The sequence below is a fragment of the Gracilinanus agilis genome, chromosome 1, assembly GCF_016433145.1.
Source record: "Gracilinanus agilis isolate LMUSP501 chromosome 1, AgileGrace, whole genome shotgun sequence".
Lineage (NCBI taxonomy): Eukaryota > Metazoa > Chordata > Mammalia > Didelphimorphia > Didelphidae > Gracilinanus > Gracilinanus agilis.
Window position 1 is genome coordinate 15068296 of NC_058130.1, and position 22761 is coordinate 15091056.

A 22761-nucleotide genomic window follows, 5' to 3' on the forward strand; every position below is an offset into this window, starting at 1 on the left:
AGGGCAGACCCAGGAGTGAGAGAAGCCCCTGCCTCGGGGAGCAGGAGGGATCCTGTGGTTCAGGTGCCTGCCCCAGGCTTCATCCCCACTTTTTGCCAGATCGCTGGGCATGGTGTCGCCCCCTTAAAAGGAGGCTGATTTAATGGTTGTGGGATGGGGCCTTGGGGGGGGGTCTGGGTGGCATTTCTTTACTCATGTCGCGAGTGCCCAGGGCAGCCCACAGAATCTGAGAGCTGGGCTGACCCGCTGCCAATGTTCAGAGCTGGGGCTTCCTTGGGACTCAGGATGGCCTGGGCCCTGAGGGTGAGGGCACCTGTTCTGGAGTCCACTGCCTGAATGTAGGAGAGAGGGTGGGTCCTTGGATCCTGGGTCCTTGGGACTCCCCTGCCTAGCCTGGCCATTCCAGGATTCCTGGTCTCCTAGAATGGCTTTATTACAGCTTGTGCCAAGGTTTGGGGACAGGAGGAAAGGGACTTTGTCTTCCTGGAGTTCACAGTCTGATGAGGGGTATGATAAGAAGGTAACTAGAGCCATGTGCCAGAGAGAGCAGGGGCGAACAGCTCAGGGATGGGGTGGCCTGTGATCTGAGTCTTCAGGGAATGGGGAAGTGTAAGAAGCTCAGGAGAGAAGGGACAGCTTGGGACAAGGGTAGCCTTAAGAAAGCACAGAATCCAGGGATCACTGTTGATTTTGCAATAGGGAGCAGCCCAGGGTAGCTGGATTCTAGAGGACCTGGGAAGAGACTGCAAAGGCAGAAGGAGCTTCGTGGTGCTGCAGGTAGTGGGCAGCCACAGGAGTTCATTGAGGAGGGAAGGACCAGAGGTCACTGAGGGAGGCCCAGGACAGGGTGGATTGGAGTTGGCTGAGAGACTCAAGCAGGGAGCCCACCTTGAAGGCTTTTGCAATAGCCCAGGCAGGAATTGATGAGGATCTTTGCTATGACTGTTTGAGTGGAGAGAGTGGATCTCTTGCAGAGGTGTCAGGAAGGGAAAAATGACAAAATTGGCAATTCCAACAGTTGTGGCATGAGATGGTGAGGACCTATAGCAGGCAGATGGCAGTGTCAGAGTGAAAGGGCATATCTGAGAAATGTTCCACAGGCCTTAGCAGCAGATTGCACCTGGGGATGGTGGTGAGAGAGTAAAGGGTTGGGAATGGCCTAGATCAGTGCCAGGCCATAGTTTGCCCATCACTGCTTTAAGCAATTCCCTAGTCCTTACACCCCCACATCCAGATATAGTGATTAGGGAATTGCTTAAGGCAGTGATGGGCAAACTATGGCCTGGATCTGGTCCTCGGGGAATAGTTTGCCCATCATTGGCCTAGATTGTAAGCCTGGGCGAAGGATGCCCTTAATAGTAATGGGCAATGGAAGAAGGAAAGGGTTTTTTTTGGAAACAGTTGAGTTTAGTTTTGGACATGCTGAGTTGAGAAGATTTGTGGAACATCCAATTCCAGATACCAACAGGCAATCAGATATTTGAGTCTGGAGGATCAGTGAGAAGGTAGGGCTGCATAAATAGATTTGAGAATCAGCAACAGAGATGACTCTGTGGGGCCTGATGAGATCACCAATGGTAGAGAGGGAAAAGAGGGCCCACCACAGAACCTTGGGGAATACTCCTAGTTAACAATGACTTTGATGAATAGCCAGCTAAGGTGGTGAAGAAGGAGCTTTCAGACAGATAGGAAGAGAGAACCAGGAGAGAAGAGAAGAGAATGCCAAGGAGAAGAGAGTGAGTGACATGTTGAGACCGCCAAGAAGTCAAGAAGGATGAGGGTTGAGAAAAGGCAATTAAAAAGTCATTAATAACTTTGGAGAGAGCAGTTTGGGCTGCATAATGAGGTCTTCGATGATAAGTGACCTCTGGGAATTCACGAGAAGGCCACGTGAGAGGTCATAGAGAGGAAAGGGTCTTAGAGCCTTGAGGTACACTCCCAGCATCTGAGAAAGAGCATCAGACAAGTAAGAGGAAAACCAAGAGAGTAATGTCACAAAAAAGAGAAAAACCAGAAAGGAGAGAATTTCCTGGAGAAGAAGGGAGTCGAGGTAAATGATGCTGAGAGATCAGGAAGAATGTGTTGAAAAGGCCCTCAGATTTGACAAAGATTATTGGTAACTGTAGATAGCAGAGTAAAGAAAGCATGAGAAGATTGTAAGTCAGATTCCCCAAGGTTTAGAAGATAGTAAGAGGAGAGGGTTAGGGGCTTAGGAGATCCTTGACTTCTGCTGCTTCATTTTGCAAATGAAGGAAACTGAGAGCCCCAGAGGGATAATTTTACCCAGCCAGCTGATGGGCATCTCTGGCTCCTGGTCCAAGGCCCTTTCCACAGCTTTAGATGGACCCTTATTTAAATATTCTGGTGTTTTCTTCTCCTTGAGGTGATGGTTTCTGGGAGGATTCAGCTTGGGCTCTAAACAGAGAGCCCTTATTGTCATAGCCCTTCTGATTTTCATGATTTTCCTCCCCAGGTCCCTTCTAGTTCACCTGTACCAGCAGGGACCAGGAGCCGGACATCTTCACTTGCAGAGCAATCTGATGATGGTACACCCAACAGAGAGGTCAGTTCGGAATTGATTTCTTTATAATTTCTTAAAGGAGGCATGTCAGTCAAGTATGCAAGGCTGCTTTTGGTACTCACGTGACTAAATTGTTAAGTATGAAAGGTGTTATTTTAGGAGACAGTATAATTCCATTTATTGGTATTATTTGGGAATAGCAACACAATTCATATTATCTCTACAAATAGGGAAGGGAAAAGGAGGGCCTGGACATGTGAGTTCACTGGTAGAAGGGATGGCTTCTACCATTGCAACTCAGCACCTTTTCTACACTTTCCAGACTTAGAAACATCCTTTACCTGGAATAGTGAGAGAGTGTTTTCTTTACAAATAGTTGTCATAAAACAGTATTCTTAAAGATTGGCTAATACATCTTACACAGTCATAAAATTAGAGCTGAGCTTGACCCTTAAAGTTATTTAGATCAACTGTCAATTATTTCTGAGGAAACTGAGGCCCCAGAGGGAAAAAGTACTGTGAGTGCCTGCTGTCAGCCATGGAGTGAGCAAGTTGCAGGGCCTGATTCTGTGACTCCAGATTTGGGGCCTTTAATCTCTACAACTACTATAGGGGAGGAAAAGAAAATGCATTTTAGGAATGAGGAAGTTTAGATCAGACATGCTGATTATCTGTAGCCAGATTCAAGCAGTAGCCAACAGGCTTTTAAGTAACAGACATTTCTGTAAGTGTTTAAGGTTTACAAAGGACTTCACATGTGAATTATCATGAGAGCTTCAGAACAGTTTGGCAGGTAAGGTTAATAGCCATTTACAAATGAGGAATCAGGCTCAGAGAATTGAATTACTCCTGGTCACATGGCTAGTAAGTGTCCCGAGACCTTCCTGGCTTCCACTCCATACTCTCAGTCATTCTAATGATGGCTTTACACACACCCTCATACACATTACTCACACATCTTATTTCTTTTTTATAATCACATAATATAGGATACCATTTGGTATGATTATCTCCATTTGCAGATGAGGAAACTAACTCTTAGAATTGCTCATGGTCACCTAGTTATTAGTACATGTCTGAGGCAGGATTTGAACTTAAAATTCTAAAGTTGTATCTTTCATTGTTGTGGCTGGTTGTAATTTTTTTTTTTTTATTTTTTTTTAACCCTTGTACTTCGGTGTATTGTCTCATAGGTGGAAGATTGGTAAGGGTGGGCAATGGGGGTCAAGTGACTTGCCCAGGGTCACACAGCTGGGAAGTGGCTGAGGCCGGGTTTGAACCTAGGACCTCCTGTCTCTAGGCCTGACTCTCACTCCACTGAGCTACCCAGCTGCCCCCGCTGGTTGTAATTTTAAAAGGGACACTGATGTTTTCTTTGAGATCTTAACTTTTATGTAGTAAATTAATATGTTTTTAAACTTTCTTTTTGAGGTTAATGTTGCATTATTATTTTAATGTTTTTCTAAAGACGGAACATTTAAAAGAAAATGAAGTTACTACTACCAAAGCTTCCAAAACAGCTTCAAGATTTTGCAAGATTGCTTTTTAAATGAATTTTAAAAACTACTAGAAGTGTTTAGAGTAAATATATTCAAACTACTCTTTTCCACAAAAATGGGAAAACATGCCTCCTTGAGGCAATTCTTTGTAAAGACCTGAGACTTGATATCAGAATGACGCAGGGAAGCCAGAAGATCCTTTATTCTTTGGTCTTTCCCCCATGCTAGATTTCCTTTCATTTCCAAATGACCTTGTACTTCATTGGGGCACTTCAAAAGCCTCTGCACAGGATAATTCATTGTTCTGAGATAGAGTGCTATCATCAAAACAAATATCTGCCTGCTAAGCATCTTCTGTTCTACTAGGGAACTTTTGATAATAAACTAGTTCTTCAACTTGGATAAAATTTTCAGTCTGAAGCCTGGGATTTTATTTTCTAAGTCAGTTTCTAGTTTTATAAATCTATATTTAGCCAAAAGTATACTTGTATAGGGAGAATCTTTTCAGCTACTTGTTGCTGGCTTTTTACTTTTGAAAAAGAAGTCCTCTGTTGTCAGGAAAACGGATTTTTTGATTCTTATAATGTTGTTATATTCCTCCTTTAAATCAGAAATTAATTTATGCATTAATTTGATGCATAAAATTAGTTGTCTGCATGTATTATGCATAACAGTTAATTTCTGCAAACATTTTCAAGTGTCTGCTGCTAGAACTCTATGTAGGTGCTTGGTGATAAACAATTTAGAAAAAAAATAGGATTCTTGTTTTTTTGGAGATTACAGTCAATTGGGGGACATGATATACATAAATAAAAACAATGCGGAATAATTACACACAAGGTATGAGCAACAAGCAACAAGGCTTTGTTTAGACAAGGGTGAAGAGATCCTTGTCCATGTTGGTGGTTTTGGAAAGTTTCTGGGAGGATTTTGGCTTTAAAGGTTTGGTTGGCTATTGCCCAGCTGGAGAAGAAGGGATTTCAGGTGTAGGTCTGAGCAAAGATTCTTATTAGGATAGTATGGGCTGTGTATGGGAAGTGACAGAGCCCAATTAGAATTTGTGGAGGTGAGGAATATCAGGAAAGGTTGGCTAGGTAGGATGGTACCAGATCATGGGGAGCTCTGAATACCAGGCAGTGGCACGTGCATTTTATTTGATAGGCAACCTCCCCCAAAGATAGGCTCTGTGTTGTTTAGGATCCACAAATATGTGAATAGGCTAGGAAATTGGGGCCAAATCAAATCAAATGATATTTGATAGTGATAAATATAAAATTTTATATTTGGATTAAAAAAAATCAACTTCATAAGTATAGCAAGGGGCAGACTTGATTAGATTACAATTTTTTCTGAAAAAAGAAATGTGCCAGGCTGGTCAAACCACCACCAGTCATTTCCTTTCATATGGTCCAAGACCCTGAACCTTGACACTAGCAGAGTCAATCAGACTTGCTTCCATCCAATGCGGCCATCATCGAGAGAAGAAACCATCATAGAGTGTTGCCACCAGCGACAACTGATGACCTCAGGATCTCTGAGAATGGTAGCATGTGCAGATCAGAAGTTCTTTTTCTAGTTCAGGCTTCAGGAAACCAACTGCCACATGCAGGGCAGGCAGCTCAGCCAAAGGAGCAAGGCTCCAGGAGGGAGAAACAAGGGGCTTATATGTACCAGGCCACCTTGACCATTATCTCCCTTTAGCCCCTGTTGGAGACAGTCCAGGAGTCTGGACCCAGAAGTATTAAGGATAGGAGTGTGGGCAAGAGCAAAACCTCAAGCCCAGTGCCTTCAGCCATTATTTTGGGAAGCTGTCTCTTTGGAGATACTATTGCTATAGGGGTTATGGCCACAGCTACTGGAGACCCAAAAAGAACACCAAATCTTTAGCTCTGTCAGATGCTCCAACATAAAAAAAAAAAAAAAAAATGAAAGGGTTTTATCAGTGGAGATGGCATTAAATAAGGGCCATCACCAGCTATTTTGCTGCTCTCCCTTAAGGATCATTGGAATAAACTTTCAGTCTGTTGCAGCAAAACCCTCTGTATGGATTGTCTCCATTTTTAGGATGTGGGCTCCTTGAGAGCTGGAACAGACTCACTTTTCTCTTAGTATCCCCAGCACTTAGCAGAACTCTGTGCATATAATAAGGGCTTAATAAATATTGCATTCATTCATGTAAACGCTTAAGAGTTTTAGTGGTTTGTAAACTTAGTAGGCGTTTATGGCAGGGGTGCCTAACTGGTCTAGTGGATAGAGAACCAGGCCTGGAGTTGGGAGGTCTTAGGTTCAACTTTGGCCTCAGACACTTCCTAGCTGTACGCAAATCACTTAATACTATTTGCCTAGCTCTTATTGTTCCGCCTTAGAATTGAAAAGAGTTTATGGCATCTAAAAAGTCGATTTGAATTTTGGGCTACATTGAGAGCCATTCCTTCCAGAAAGTAGGTAGGTGGCAGTCCATCCATCTATACTTTGCCCTCATAGTCTTTAGCTGGGATCTTGTGTTCATTTCTGGTCACTACAGTGTAAAAAGGATATTAGAAAGCTGGAGAATGTCCAGTGGAATACAGAAAGGATAGTGGATAGCCTGGAGTTCATGTTATATAATTGGTTGCAGAAATTGAAAATGTTTAGTCTAGAGAAGAGACTACTCAAGAGTGGGATATGATAACTCTTCGGGTATTTGTAGGAGTGCTATGTGGAAAACAGATTAGCCTCATTCCGCTTGGCCTCCATAAAACAGAACCAATAACAAATTTAGGCTCGATATCAGAATAGTGTCACAGAAACAACAAAGAGGCACTTGGATAGGCTTTGAGAGGTAGTGGAGGATGGAAGAACCTGGCATGCAATGGTCCATAGAGTTTTGAAGAGTTGGACACAATCAGAAAAAACTTCCCAATGATGTCAGTTGTCCAGAAGTGGAGTGGGCCACCTTGGGAAAGTGGTGGTTTCTTCCTAATTAAATTCTCCAAGCTGAGGCTGGAGAGGCTTCTTTTTGAATATGGGGTGGATTAGATAACCTATCAGGGCCCTTCCATCTCCCAGATTTTGTCATTCTGTGATAAGGAGTCAGTGAGGTATTTGCAGTGAAAGAGTGGCAGGACCAAGTTATGACTATGTAAGGTAAGTATGGCTTATGTGAAAGATGGAAGAGGAGACCCACTCTTCAGGAAACCTTGTTAGGAGGCTGCTTCAGCAGACCAGGCTGGTGATTTTGAGTGCCTGTGCAAGGTTTATGTTAATGGTAATAGATATAAGGGATAAAATTGTTCTCCAGAATGGTTGGATCAGTAGAACTCCACCGACAGTTCATTAATTTCCAATTTTTCTTCATCATCTCTAGCATTTGTTCTCTGGTAGACGGGAGGTGATACCTCAGAGTTTTAATTTACATTTCAATAATTAATAGTGATTTAGAGCATTTTTTATATGACTATAGATTGCTTTGAGTACTTCTGAAAACTACCCATTTATCAGTTGGGAATGGCTTTTATTTTTATAAATTTGACTCAGTTCCTTCCATATTTGAGAAATGAGGCCTTTATTGGAGAAATTTGCTTCAAATTTTTTAATATTCATTTTTCTATGGTGCCTTTTAGCAAAGTGTAGTTTCCTTGGTTATCTCTTTTAATTAGATCTAATTTTGCTTTTGCTTTATCAGACATCATGATTACTACTCCTGCCTTTTCCCCTTAGTTGAAGCATAACAGATTCTGCTCCAGCTCTTTATTTTAACTCTGTGTTTTTTCTGTTTCAAATGTGTCTCTTGTACACAACATATTGTTGGATTCTGGTTTCTAATTCATCCTGTCTGTTTCTGTTTTATGAGTTAGCTCTTATTTCCCTCCGTCCTATTTTATTCTGTTTACTCTTCTCTCTCTATCTATCCTCTTCAAAAATCTCTATATAACAAGGACTTCAGGCAGTCCCCCATCCTTTTTGCCTTTCTCTTGGATTAACAGAACTTCATGCTGAATCCAAGAAGTGTAGGAGAAGGAAAAGCAAAAGAAAGGATAGTAAGCTCATGTAACTGAAATTCTTGGGAAACAGTGTTGAGTTGTTGTTCAGTTAGTCTTTTTAACTGAAGGTTAACTGAACACTTTGTATCAGCTCTTAAAAATTTTTGTAAGATGTAGTTCAATTTTCTCTCTCATTAAATCTATTATGATGCAGTTAATTGGATCTTTTCAATGATGACTGTCTTCAAGGTTATTAGAAACATGAACATGAATGACACAGAACATTGTACATAGAGAGTGTAAATGAGGAGGAGGGATACTGGCCCTGGGAAGTTCCTTAGGAGGAAGGCTCTCTCCTTGCAGGGTTGTCTTTGGTTCTGACTCATTGCTAGGGCTAATCAGACCTCTCCTCTCCTGCCTCCACCCACTAAACATTCTTTTATAGGTGAAATAAGGAGAAAATAAATACCAATAGAACAAATTACCAAAGGAGCAGGCTTACTATAAGACTTGCTTAGTAATGGGAGAAGAGTCATATAATGCCTCAAGTATGTCTGTCTCTCTCTCTTTTTTTTATACACCAGCCATAGAGAGACCCTATCCTCACATAGACCTCTCCCTTAGTATATTAGTATATTGCTATCATTTCTGCCTCCAGCCCCATCTATTATCATTTCTGGGCTCTTCCCCCTTTCCTAAATTCCCAATGTCAATGGTTCTGTGGTTTAGCTTTTTCTTCTAAAAGGAGATTGCAGCAAAAATTTTAGTTAGTTGTTAAGCTTGATTAAAATGACATTTTTTCTTTTGTAAAATGACTTTTTTAAGAAAAGTTTTTGTTGATGACTTATTTATAACATCATAGTTTTTCCTCAGTATTCTCTTCCCCTCCTCATTCCAGAGAACTGTTGTATACAACAAATAGTCTATTTTTTAAAGATAAAAACCAAAAGAAAAAAGTAGAAAAAAATCAGCATAACCTCTCAATACATTGTAAAAGCCCAAAAACATGTGCAGTGTGTAAGCCCTGTTGGCTCTCCCATCTCCATGAGAGGATGATTTGGAAGCTGCCTCTGACATCCCTTCTATCCCTTTACTTCTGCTCGAGCTTTATAATTTTGCAGCATTCACTTTTGATTTTCTGCATGTGGTTGTTTTGCTCATTTACAGTGTTGCATATTGTTATATCACTGTATATATTGTTTCTTTGACTTTTCACTTCCCTCTGCATCAATATAGAGATCTTTCCAGGCTTCTCTATATTCATCCCACACACCATTTCTTACAGCTCAATAATACTCTGCCACATTCATGCACCACAATTTTGTTTTCAATTTGCTGTCACAGAAAATTTTGGTGTATAGCGGATTTTTTTATTTTTATCAATTGCTTCCTTAGGAATATAATTTAAGCCCAGGAATAGACATTTTAGTCAGTTTATTTGCATATTTCCAAATTGCTTTCCAGAAGCTCCACAAACAATGAAAGGTTGTGCTTGTCATCCCGCAACTTTCCCCACCTTGACTATTGTCCTTTTTGTCATCTTTGACAATTTGCAGGATGAGAGGTGAAATCTCAGGCTAATTTTTGATTTGCATTTTTCTTATTAGTAGTAATTTGGTATATATTCTTTCATGTTCTTGTTAATTCTTTGCAATTCTTCTTTTGAGAACTATTTTGCTCCTTTTTTTTATCTCTTATCTGCTGGGGAAGAAATCTTTTTTTTTTCATCAACTTCATTTACCAACATATCCCTAATTTTCCCCCACCCAGAAAGCCATTCTTTATAACAAAGGATAAGATAAAGAGAAAAGAGGTTTCAGGAAAATGAACTAACCTATTAGCCATTTCCAACAGTATACAGTGTTCTACACTCAGAGACTGTCACTTCTGTGTGAAAGGAGAGATTTTCATATCTCATGAGTCCAAGTTTGGAGAATGATTATTTTAAATTTAATTTAATTTTAAATTTTATATATGTATTTTTTTCTAATTACATGAAAAAACAATTTTGAGTTCAAAATTCACTCCCTTCTGTCCCTCCAAAGGCAAGCAATTTGATATAGGTTTTATATATCTTATTTGATGTAGATTACTTATGTTATCTATTTGACATAAATTGGTGCATATTATTAGTCATATGATATATTTCCATATTACTCATGTTGTGAAAGCATACACAGACAAAAAACTCAAGAAAGATAAAGTTGAAAAGAATGTGTTTTGATCTACTTTGACCCCATCAGTTCTTTTCTCTGAAAGGAGAGAACATTTTTTATCATAAGTTTGTTGGAATTGTATAGCTTTAGAAAAGCTAAGTTATTGACAGTTGATCATCCTTACAATATTGCTATTACTGTGTATAGTGTTCTGGTTCTATTCACTTAACTTTACATCAGTTCATATAAATCTTTTCAGGTTTTTCTTTTTTTAAAAAATATTTTATTTTTTTAGAAAGATTTTTCGTGTGTGTGTGTGTGTGTGTGTGTGTGTGTGTGTATCAGGATAAATTATATTGCTTTTACTTTTATCTTTTTCTGCACTGTGTATGAGGAGAACCCTCTCCTGGGATCATGCATCGAGGTCCTACCTACTTCATGCCACTGAGGTTGGGCCACTGAACACTTGACCTGGAAAGGACTGGGAAATTAACCCCAGTGTAAAGAGAATTAATAAAGGAGAGGAATGCAGGAATGGGGCTCTCTCTAGCCTCTCTGGTATGCAGCGAAAGGAAAGTGGCAAAGGGGTTCATTGGGAGACTGACCACATGGCAGAATAAAATTAGGCTTTTTCTCTCTGTCTGTCTTTTGTTCAAGTAAGTATTAAAAATTATTTGGAAATTAAGGACCAGAGTTTAAGTATAACAATTGAGAAGGATTGTTTTTGGAGTAATATTTTTTGCTTTATTCAGTGGTGGTTGCTTAACTAGGAGTCTGTTTCCTGGAGAACATTATTCGTTTGCAAAGATGGCTTTAAGATAGAAAGTGTGATGCAGTGGATTCAGGGGAGAGGAGTGGGGAATCAAATGACAGCTTAATCAGTTACCTCCAAGGTTGTTAATTCATGGCGGTTTAAGAATATATTTGCCAGGGGCCAGCTAGGTGTCTCAGTAGATTGAGAGCCAGGCCCAGAGTTGAGAGGTCCTGGGTTCAAAATTGTCATCAGACACTTCTTAGCTGTGTGAACCTGGGCAAGTCACTTATCCCCCATATCCCTTAGTACCAGGGTACACTGTTGATTCTAAGACAGAAGGTAAGGGTTTAAAAAAAAAAAAAAAGAATATATTTGCCAGTTCCACAACACTGGTTATCTTCATCTGTAATGTCTTTTAAAAATGTAATGTACAGGGGCAGGTAGATAGAGCAATGGATAGAGCATCAGGCCTGGAGTTAGGAGGACTTGGGTTCTGATCTGTCCTCAGATACTTCCTAGCTGTGTGACTCTGTGCAAATCAGTTAGCTTTGTTTGCTCAGCCCTTGTCCTTCTGTTTTAGAATTGTTATTAAGACAGAAAGTAAAGGTTTTAAAAATGTGTGATGAACAATGTGCAATAATTTCTGTGATCTTTATTGCTTCCAGGTAGATCAATTTATATTATAAAGGGAGTATAAAAATTAAAATGAATTTGTAGTAATAACTTTAAAAATTATATTTTTATAAGATTTATTTATAATCACTAGAAGTAAAGGAATAAAAAGATAATAAAATAAAACCATATGCCCAAGCTGATGTACCTGTTCAAAAGTCCTTTGTTCACAGTTGCCCTCATAGGAAGGAAAGAGAGCTAGTCACAGAAATCCACCGAATTTGTCTCCTGTCTATGTCAGCACCTAACGACAGGAAGTCAGTGGGCTCCTGGGTAATGTAGTTCATAGGTACAAACTTTCCAGTTACATAGGAGAGAGTATGAAAGATAAATTCTTGGCATCCTTAGACTGATAAGCATCCTTTTTTTTTTTAATGGGAAACTTTTGTTTAATTAATTTAGAATATTTTTCCATGGTTACATGATTTATTTTCTTTCCCTCTCCTCCTCCCACCCCCTTCCCGTAGCTAGTGAGCAATTCCGCTGCGTTTTACATGTGTCATTGATCATGACCTTTTTCCATATTATTAATGTTTGTATTAGGGTGATCACTTAGAGTCTATATCTCATAAGCATACTTAATTATTTTGGGTTGTTCAGAGTACCCGAGAGCCAAACATCAGGTGTTTTAGAGAGTATTAGAACTATACTGAAAATTATCAATATTTGGAAAGAGTTTTTACTTTTTTTAGCCCACACCTTCTGTTTTCTTATTAATTCTAAGACTGAGGAGTGGCAAGGGCTTGCCCAGCCAGATTGGAACTCCAGCCCTTCTGACTCTAGCCCTGGCACTCTATCTACTGTGCTACCCAGCTGCCCCTTGAAAAAAATTTTTATAAGTCTTGCCCCCTGCTGGATTGACTTTGAAAGTTTCTTAGCTCTAACTTTCCCATTTTAGAGGTATGCCAATTCTAGAGTTGATGCATTTGGTCCTTAGGCAAGGCATTTACTATGTTCTTGGATGTTGGACTCTTTCATTCCGTTGCTCCCACATCAATTTTTTACTCTTGTTTTTATGAATCTATAGGAATTCCTACTAGGATCATGGAGGTGATTTTTTTTAGTTCAGTTCAATAAACATTTAAAAAATATTTCCTATGTGCTAGACTGTGGAATACAAGAAAAGGCAAAAAATAACCCTGTCCTCAAGGAGCTCACAGTTTGGTGGAGGAGATAACTTTGGATTCTCCAGTCTGTGCCACCAGAGCACAAACCCTGGACAAGTCCTACCAGCCTAGAAAAGCTGAGAGAGAGAGCTCAGTGACTAGCTAAGTATAGAAAGCTTTGCTATCAGAAGGTTGGCAGCTGACATCCCTCCCCCAACCTCTCCCTCCTCCCCCTTTCCTCCTTCCACTCCTTTCGAATTTTTCCTCTGAGAGATCAGGACTGCCTCAATCCACAGTTGGAGGTGTCACATGAAAGGCATATCCTCACAGTGGGCTAGTTTCCCCTTACTCTTCACTATTGCCTGGAATTCAGAGGTGACAGCACTTGTGAGCGTGGAAAGAACCCAGGCCTTTGAGTCAGAAGACCTGGCTGTAGGCCCAGCTCTGAAGAGTTCTGTGACCTTGGCCAAGCACGTTGTCTGAATCTCTAAAATAAGTTCTTAGACTCTGCCCAAGTTACTGATTTACCAAAAGTGCTTTATCCTAATGGAGTCACAGAGGTTTAAACTGCAGAGCTCTCAGCATTTATAACTTGATAAAGTTAGGGATGAGATAATTTCTTTTTTATTTTTTTGATCCTTTCCATCATTTGATAAATTTATTTTTTAAAAAGGACAACTTTCTAGGTTACTTGTAAGAGTTGTGAGTTGCAGAGAACTGGATAGTCTGCATTATTAGAAGGAATTTCCCCATCTGGGAGCTTCCATACCAATAAAATTTTAGAGGTCTAGTCCTTTTTCCCCCCTTAAAAAAACCAAGCATAAATAAATTGGTGGTTCTGATATTTTAGAATATTCACATAGTTCTTTGTAAGTTATAAGTTTATTTTTGCATGTAAAGTACCATTTCAGTATTTTATAAGATTTTCTCCAGTATAGCTATCGTGGAAAAAAAAACAATAGAAATATTCAAAACATGTGGGAGCCCAACAGACTTTGTGTTTAACCTCTGTAATTGCAATTATTCAAAAGTGGTGTATTTTTTTTAATGTTTGAAGTCAGAAGGATTTCTAAGTCTGTGTGGAGAAATTGCCAGTGTAGGAACTCTCTTGACCAGTTCACTTATGCCTGTGCTTCAGAAGATAAGTTCCTGAGGAGCTGATAAGCATCTGAGAGTTGTGTCTTACCAGTGGCTACAGTGGCAGAGGAGGAATCTGCCAGGGCTTCCATGTTCCAAAACCAGTGCTCTGCTCACTGTGCCAGCTCAGGTCAGAGTAAATGTGCAAGCATTTATCCAGCACTTCCTGTATGCAGGCACAGGCATACAAGAATAAGCTGAGGAGAAGATGGTCTTGCCGCAAAGGAATCTGAAGGGGCCAGGGAGAAGCTAAAGGCACCTGCTGTGGAGGATAAAGTCTTGAAGAGCCTTGAGGGCATTCTGCAGAGTGGTGAAGCCGGGATGGCCTGGGGGTGCTTCTCAAAAGAGGGGCCAGCCAAAGAGGCTGACCAGCAGAGAGGCTCCCCATGCTGCCCCTTTAAAGAAATGAGTGAAATCAGCAACTCTATGCAAGTGCACAGGCATAGGTGTGTGTGCAGGGCTTCTGCATATTTGTCCACATACATAAACATGAACCATTCTTTGCTTTCAGTGTTCCTCTGGCAGGTTTACCTTTGTGACTCTTACAGTAGCCTTTTCTGGACATGCTACTTGTGTGCTCCTTTTACAGATTTTTACAAACATGCCACTTAGAATGGGAGGAAAGTTAGTCTTCTCTTCCTTATTGCTTCTTAGATGGAGTTGCTCTTTCTCTCGAGATTTAAAAAAGAGAAGAGATTGTTAATTCTTTTTCTTTTTAAACCCTTACCTTTTGTCTTAGAATCAGTACTAAGTATCATTTCTAAGATGAAGAATGGTAAAGGTTAGGCAAACAGGGTTTAAGTGACTTGCCCAAGGTCACTCAGGAAGTGTCTGAGGCCAGATTTGAACTCGGGTCCTTCTGACTCCAGGGCTGGCACTCTACTGAGCTACCTGGCTGCTTCTGAATTGGGTGTTAAAGGGTGAATTCAACAGATAAAAAGGAAAGGAATGGCATCCCAGCATGTGAAATACAGCAAAAAGTGTTGAAGTTGGAGGATTCATGGGGTATGAGGCATCTGGGTAACAGACTTGCCTAGAGCATGAAGTACATCTGGAAAGGGAAATGGTATCTGGCTCTCAAGGGCGTTGAATGCAGGGCAGAGGAGTTTGGGCTTTAGAGTTGAGGCAGCTAGGAGCCACTGTAGATTTTTGAGCTGAATAGGGACTAGCTCTCTAGACAAAAGAATGATTATTTTTCTAGCTGGATAGATGGATTGCCTGGAGGTTCGTGGAAGTAGTTCCTTGAACTGTAGGGATGGCTTTTGTAGAAGGTTCCTGCTTGAGGAATTGTGTTGAGTCATCCTTCTCTCAACACGGACTTGTCCCATCCCTGCCCCCATTCTGTTTTCTCCAGTTCACCACTTTCCTTCCAGACACAGAGACTTGGGGTTGTCATTGTGTCTTTCTTCTCCCTTTGTCTACACGTTCAATTTCCAAGCCCTGCTGTTTATATCTTGGGATAATTGTCATATCTCTTCTCTTTCCTCTCCCCACAGCTATCATTTAAAATGGCCATTTCTTTTCTGCCCTGGGTGACTGGTCATCTTGCTTCCAGAGAGTTGTTTCCAGTGTGTTCTTTCTAATGTAATTCTCTGGTCCTGTACCCTCTCTGTCCACATGAGTTTCCATTAGCTGCTGGGTAAACTAGAAACTCCCACCTCTGGCACTCTGAGCTTGCCCCAATGTGACTTTTCTAGCCCTAAACCTTCTGATTGAACTGGACCACTCTCTATCCCCTGCTTTTGTTTTTCCTTTTCCTGTCTCTCTGCCCAACCTAAGGAATCTTTCCCACTCCCTTTCCAGTCTCTACGGTTTGACATTTCTCCATCCAGTTAGGTACATTATCCTTTGTGAAGCCTCCCTAGACTGAAAATTACTTCTTCCACTTTGAATTTCTCAGGTCCCTCCTCCCTGGACCTCTCTGTGGTGCTTTTCTCACTCTTGTATTAATATTCATGTGTATACTTGTCTTCTTCCCATTAGATTTTTTTTTTTAAACCCTTACCTTCTGTCTTGGAGTCAATACTGTGCATTGGCTCCAAGGCAGAAGAGTGGTAAGGGTGGGCAATGGGGGTGAAGTGACTTGCCCAGGGTCACACAGCTGGGAAGTGTCTGAGGGCAGATTTGAACCTAGGAACTCTGGTCTCTAGGCCTGACTCTCCATCCACTGAGCTACCCAGCTGCCCCCTCCCCATTAGATTTTAATATACTTGAAAGCAAGATCTAGGTGGTACCATAGAACACAGAGCCCTATACACAGTAGGTGCATAATAACATTTGTTGAATTGAATAAGAACATTATGCTTAATGAAAACTGGAGAACATTTGTGCATCGTGCTTTTATGATTTGTTTTTTCATTCTGTGTTTTGTTTTCATATCCTTATTTATTGCACTGAATGAAGCAGCTTCTAGCTGGGATTTTAGCAGAGCCTGCTTTTCTCTCTGAGTATACTATCTTTGCTTTGGATTCCTCCAAACAACCCAAACCACAGATTGACTGTGTGGTGAGTTGAGCCCTTCCACCCCTTTCTGCCCTTCCTTTGGGGAGAAGCAAAGTGTGGTAACACTAGCAGGCAAACCTAACGAATGTTGCTTGTCACTGAGCGCCTCTCGAAGGCGTCTGCAATTGCTGGTCACTAATCCTGCACTAAATAAAGATCAGAGAGTAATAAGTAGCTGAACGCTATGGCTCCTGGGCTGTGTGGTGTCTTTTAACATTTTAAAAAATAACATTGCTTTTCTTTTTCTAGAATAGAATTCGCTTGACTTCACCCCTAAATCATCCATATACAATACAAGTTCCATCACCTAAAATTAATATGCACTGTCTGGAAACTATGTTTTTGATGTCGATGGTCAAGAATGCTTTCTGAAGTGATGTGTATTTTAAGGAAAAGGTTGAATATTAGGTGCAAGTTGATAATGCATCACAGAATCAGAGCGTCTGAAAGTTGGAATGTACTTCAGCAGTCCTCTATGACATCTGGGGTGAATGGCCCTACATGTAGACCTCTAAGGAAGGGGGGAGCCCATTGCTTCTCAGTACAGACATATCTCCAGATTGGTAAACAATACAGGATTCAGAGTAGGAACTTTCTGGGCCTAAAATGTCATTAATATTCTTTAAAAAAAATTATTGTTCCTATGTAATGGGTCATTAGTATTTTAAAATTTGTATTATATCTTCCTTGGGGGAAAAGGGGTTTTCTTTTAGACATTTTCATAATTATTTGGCAAATTCTTAAATTTACTGGAAAAGCAAAATTTAAGGAAGATATTTATTGTTACTTTGTTCAGTTAGACAATGACTAAAAACAACAGGCTTTGTTTACTTTTAAAAGGAAAAGAATTGAACTTTTCCTCCTTTGAAGAGTAAACATTCAAAAACTCATACATTTAAAAAAATCATGGAATCTTATTCTAAAGTTGAGATTGTTTTTAATTGCTACTGTTTCTGATAGGAGGACATACCTAGGCCTACTTCAGTTTCTTCAGTCCAAACACATACTAGATGTACGTATTGGACTATTGTCCTGTAAATTCCCTGATTTTCTTCTGAATGAAGTAGTTTAGAGTGAGATTTCTCTTGACTGGTTGGTAAAGTTCATTTCGCTTTGGGGTTGGGGGATGGACATTTTTAGCATTCATCATTCTCGGAAGGAAGACCAGCCTATAAACCAGAGAAGCACACTCGCACTTTATTTTTACACATATCTGAAATCAGTAAGCCCTAACTGCTAACTAGAAGTCTTGACCTTCTGTAATAAATAGGGTAGAATTTATAGTGAATGGATTTTAAAATGCAGGGGTTGTTGTTAAGGCAATGTGGAAAGTTTATTATACCTGCTTCTTATGGGGCCTCAGCCTCAATATTATGTTACTCCAGTCATTGATTTATCCAGAAAATCCTTTCCCCACTTGAGAACAGGAAGGAGAAGTTTGGCTTAAACTTATGCCAGTATTTTAAGGATTATAAAACCAGATAGTCAGTTTTGAAGTAAAATGGTTTTGACTTTTTTGTATCTTCCCTACTCCTCATCTCCCTAACTCCTGTTAATGTTTGGATGATTGTATTTTGCTTTTTATTCCCTATAACTGCCATTTCTATTTTCCAGAATTAAAGGGAAAGTCTCTAAAAATTTCTTCTTTTAAAGTTCAAAAACACTCAAGCATAGACAAAAGATAGAGGTATAGAACTTTGTCATTATTTGCCAGCATAGCTTGTGAAATATTATAATTTGGAAAAGAACTCTTGTCCAAATTTGGGGAGTTTGTAAGGTTGTCTGAGTGCAAAGATTGTCATCCTCCTTTAGAATTGCTAATTATCAGAACATTTTAGCAAACCAGATAGTACTCTTTAACTAAAGAAAGGTTATTCAATAATTGCTCTTTGCATACTGTTTTAAAAGGACGAAATAGGAAACTGACTTTGTAACTTCTCTCAAATTTATAGTCACAGCAGTGATGAAAAAATATACTGTAACAAATCCTTCCTCTTTAGCTGAAAACTAGCTGAAACATTTAGCTAAAAATGAGATGTTATAATTGAAAGAGATTTTGCATATTGTATCTAATCTTGCTTCTTCATTGGGCAGAAGGGGTGATTAGCCCAAGGTCATACAGGTAGTTGGTATGTTTGAAATTTGGATTTTCTAACTAAATCCAGTTTCCTTCTTATAATAATTTGTCCTTAGATTAATAGTAAGATATCATAGGAAGTACTGTCATGTGATTGATAAGGCTTTTTGTACTTATTGGCCAGTTGAGCACCTGACCACATTCTTATAGATCAGGCAGTCACATTTTACTGAGGAAATTGAGTCTCAGAGGAGAGAAATGGCTTGAATAAGGCCATACCCGGGCCTGAGGACAGAATTACAACTGAGCCTCTGGCCCCTGACTTCTGATCTTATTGTTACTATACTGTATGACCTCTCCTGTTGTCATTTTTTGCATTAAATGTTTTAAAAATATACATGACCACTCCCCCCATTAGTCACATCATCCAATTATGTTAAAAGAAGTCTTTTCTTAACACGACAAATAATTTTCTTTTTATTGAGTTAAATTGTATGTCCAGAATATTTTTAAAAGTTTGAGAGTCCAGTGAGTGGGAGATTTATTGGTTTATGGAACATTTCAAATTTGTTAGGATATGTAGTGTAGCATTAGTGCATAAAATTGCCAGTTAAGCTTATAGGAAGAGTTGGGCCACATATAATATGAACATTTCTTTTGTTTGGCTCTTCTTGATGGGGTACTATGGTAGGTTGATGAAGAAGAGAAAGGTTTATTCATGTGATATCTGCATTCCAAATTTCTTTACCTAGTTACTTTCTGAAAGGAGGCATCTGAGCGAAGAAATCTCCTGTGATGCTTTGTATGGTGCTCAGCCTCTTTCAGTGTCCCTCCTTCCCCTTTCAACCTCTTCCATGGTAGCTCAAAAAAAATCATTTGATAAAATGTTGAGATATTGAACTGCCCATGGCTAAGGTTGAATAAGACTGCCCTGAATAACACTAGCCTTTTGTTTTCATAATTAGTTCTAATATGGCTCTAGAACTTGGACAAATTTAGTTTAAATATACACGTATGTGTGTCATTGGAATTGTAAGGATGGGAAGATGTCTCACCATATAGACTCTCTCCCTCTCTATCATAACATTAATTACTGGCTCTGTTAATTATTATAGAATTGGGATATAACAGGTACAATCAAAATACAGTTTAATAATAAAGGTTTCTTTTTTTCATACAAGAATAAAGTTACATAGTAAAAGAAGTAAAACTATTTTGCTTAGTTTCTTTTCCATTGTATTTTATTTAGATTCAAAACCCAGCATTTGGGGTACTTATATTTCTTTTAAGAAAATGACATCTTTAGACATTTGCCAATGTAATACAATTATTAGTGTCATTGAAACTTGATGAAGATCGTTTGGTAGTTAAATTTCAGTCATAAGAACTACAAAGTTTTCTAGACACTGACAAGCTTTTATGAATTAGTGGAAATGTTTGGCATACATATAGATTTTTTCCCCAATAACAATTTCTATTTCTTATACACCATCAGTATCAGTTTGTTCAAATATTTTTACTTTTTACATTCATTTAAAAAAATATGGACTTAATAGCTCAAGGAAAGATAATTTGGACATATTACTGTAGGCAAATGTAGACATTATTAGTATTTTCTGTTATACATGTTTGTCCTTTATAGTATTCTATGGAAATGATTCTTTTGCAACTCGAAGATCTTCTTTTTGGGGAATGACCTTAATGAAGGTCTGAGGATGCCCATTATGTGATAAGGTGAATGTGAATGTTGCTGTACTAATCTCTTTAGTTTCACATAATCTATAGTAAAAGCTGAGTTTTCCAGTACTCACCATACTAGCTTTGGCTTGCATGACAGTATCCTAATTAATAATAATTAAAACAAATTTTTTTTTACTAAATAAATGTGTGTTAAGTTGTAGTATTTGAATATTTTTGCTTTTTAACAGGATGAAGAATTTTTTAAAAAATATTTTACTATTTCTTTTCCTTAGCTTTCCATTTTCCTTTCTTTTTCTAGACTGCATCTAGCTGCACAATTCCAAAATCAGTTGATGGCATTAATGGAAATGAACCAACTTCTCAGGTCTGTACCTCTACACAGTCTTTTATTTCTTCTTATTTCTTTCCATTTATTTATTTATTTATTTATTTGTTTATTCATCCATCCATCCATCCACCCATCCACTTATTTATTTATTTGTTTGTCTGTTCATTCATTCATTTAGTCACTCATTTATTTATTTGCTTATTCATTCATTCCTTTATTTGTTTATTTTTGGTGAATAGGTTGAGTGATTTGTCCACAGTTACACAGCAAGTCTTGGAGGCCAGATTTGAATTCAGATCTTCTTGCCTTCAAGCCTGGCTCTATCCACTGTGCCACTTGCTGCCCCTACTCTGCCTTTTAAACTTTGCCATGCAGAAGGAGAGCTCTGTAGATATTTTTTTTTTTGAGGTAATCTTGGTATAGAGAAAAAAGATGATCAGATATTTGAGCCCACACATACTGTGTTAGGTTTCTGAATCATTGATGGACACAAAAGTAAATGCTCCGTCATCTGTGATTCTGAGGATCTACAGCCTCAACTGAGGTGGCATTGAGTAGGATTCTGGTAGAGGCAGAGACATTGGCATGTTTTCTTAGAGACAGATTTAAGAAGAACATGAGCTTTTTTAAAAAAATTATTTATTTATTTAGAATATTTTCCCATGATTTCATGATTCATGTTTTTTCCTTCCCGTCTTCCCTCCCCCTCCTGGAGCTGACAAGCAATTTCACTGGGTTAGACACGTATCATTGTTCAAATCCTATTTCCATATTATTCATATTTGCGTGATCTTTTCACATCTAAACCCCAGGCATATCCATGTGATCAATCCTATGTTTTTCTAATGCACTTCTACTCCCGCAGTTCTTTCCCTGGATGTGGATAGTGTTTTTTCTCCTACGTTCCTCTGGATTGTCCTGGATCATTGCATTGCTGTAGTAGCAAAGTCAGTTACATTGGATTGTGCTACAAAGTATCAGTCTCTGTGTACAATGTTCTCCTGGTTCTGCTCCTTTCACTCTGCGTCACTTCCTGGAGGTCTTTCTAGTTCACATGGAATTCCTCCAGTTTCATCACTCCTTTTAGCACAGTAGTATTACATCACCATCAGATACCACAATTTGTTCAGCCATTCCCCAATTGAAGGGCAGACCCTCATTTTCCAATTTTTTTGCCACCACAGCTTTAAATATTTTTGTACAAGTCTTTTCCCTTAATATCTCTTTGGGGTACAAACCCAACAATGGAATGGCTGGATCAAAGGGCAGGCAATCTTCTAAAGCCCTTTGGGCATAGTTCCAAATTGCCCTCCAGAATGGTTGGACCAATTCACAACTCCACCAGCAGTGCATTAGTGTCCCAATTCTGCCACATCCCCTTCAGCAACATTTATTAGTTTCCTTTGCTGCCATATTGGCCAAAATGCTAGGTGTAAGGTGGTACCTAAGAGTTGTTTTTATTTGCATTTCTCTAATCAGGAGGGATTTAGAACACTTTTCATGTGCTTATTGATAGTTTTGTTTTCTTCATCTGAGAACTGCCTATTCCTATCCCTTGATCATTTGTTGATTGGGGAATGGCTTGATTTTTTGTAAATTTGACTTAGTTCCTTATATATTTGGGAAATTAAACCTTTGTTAGAGAGTTTTGTTATAAAAATTTCCCCCCGAGTTTGTTGTTTTCCTTCTAATTTTGGTCATGATTTCTTTTAAAAAGCTATTTTAGGGATGATATATTTTACAAAAGAGTATCAAAAGAACTGATTCTTTCTTTGATCTTGTTAAAAAAATTAGAATTTTACATTAACCTCTTTGAACTCATTGAGCTTTTTTCCTTTATTCCACATCCCCAACTTGACCAGAAACTGCTCTTCTCCTCTCTAATATTCTGATTCATGATGTTTCTTTCCTTCCAAAAAGGTATAAGATTGTTGTTGACTGTTTTCTTTGAGTGATAATTTCCCTGACTGTGGTTGTTTCCCCCATTATATATCATGAGGAGAGAAGCAGTATATTCATTCTAATGTGGACTTGCCGTTTTTGAGGGGAATTGTGCCAGAAATCTATTTATTTATTCATTCATTCATTTGTTTATTTATTAAGCCCTTAACTTCTGTGTATTGGCTCCTTGGTGGAAGAGTGGTCAGGGGTGGGCAATGGGGGTCAAGTGACTTGCCCAGGGTCACACAGCTGGGAAGTGTCTGAGGCCGGATTTGAACCTAGGACCTCCCGTCTCTAGGCCTGATTCTCAATCCACTGAGCTACCCAGTTGTCCCCTGTGTAAGTAATTTAGAAGAACATTTTAAAAGAATTTACCTGTATTCGCTTAGGTAAAAGAAAATGGGC

The 22761-nt window shown here is 39.1% G+C and overlaps 1 protein-coding gene across 1 annotated transcript in view; it reads left to right on the plus strand.

The window, feature by feature from the left end:
- Nucleotides 1-22761, plus strand: part of GOLGA4 (golgin A4) — a 98138-nt gene that overhangs the window by 640 nt on the left and 74737 nt on the right. The window contains exons 2-3 of the mRNA XM_044657505.1: nt 2474-2563; nt 20386-20451. Of these exons, the coding sequence (XP_044513440.1) occupies nt 2474-2563; nt 20386-20451 (156 nt within the window). The remainder of the gene's footprint in view (nt 1-2473; nt 2564-20385; nt 20452-22761) is intronic.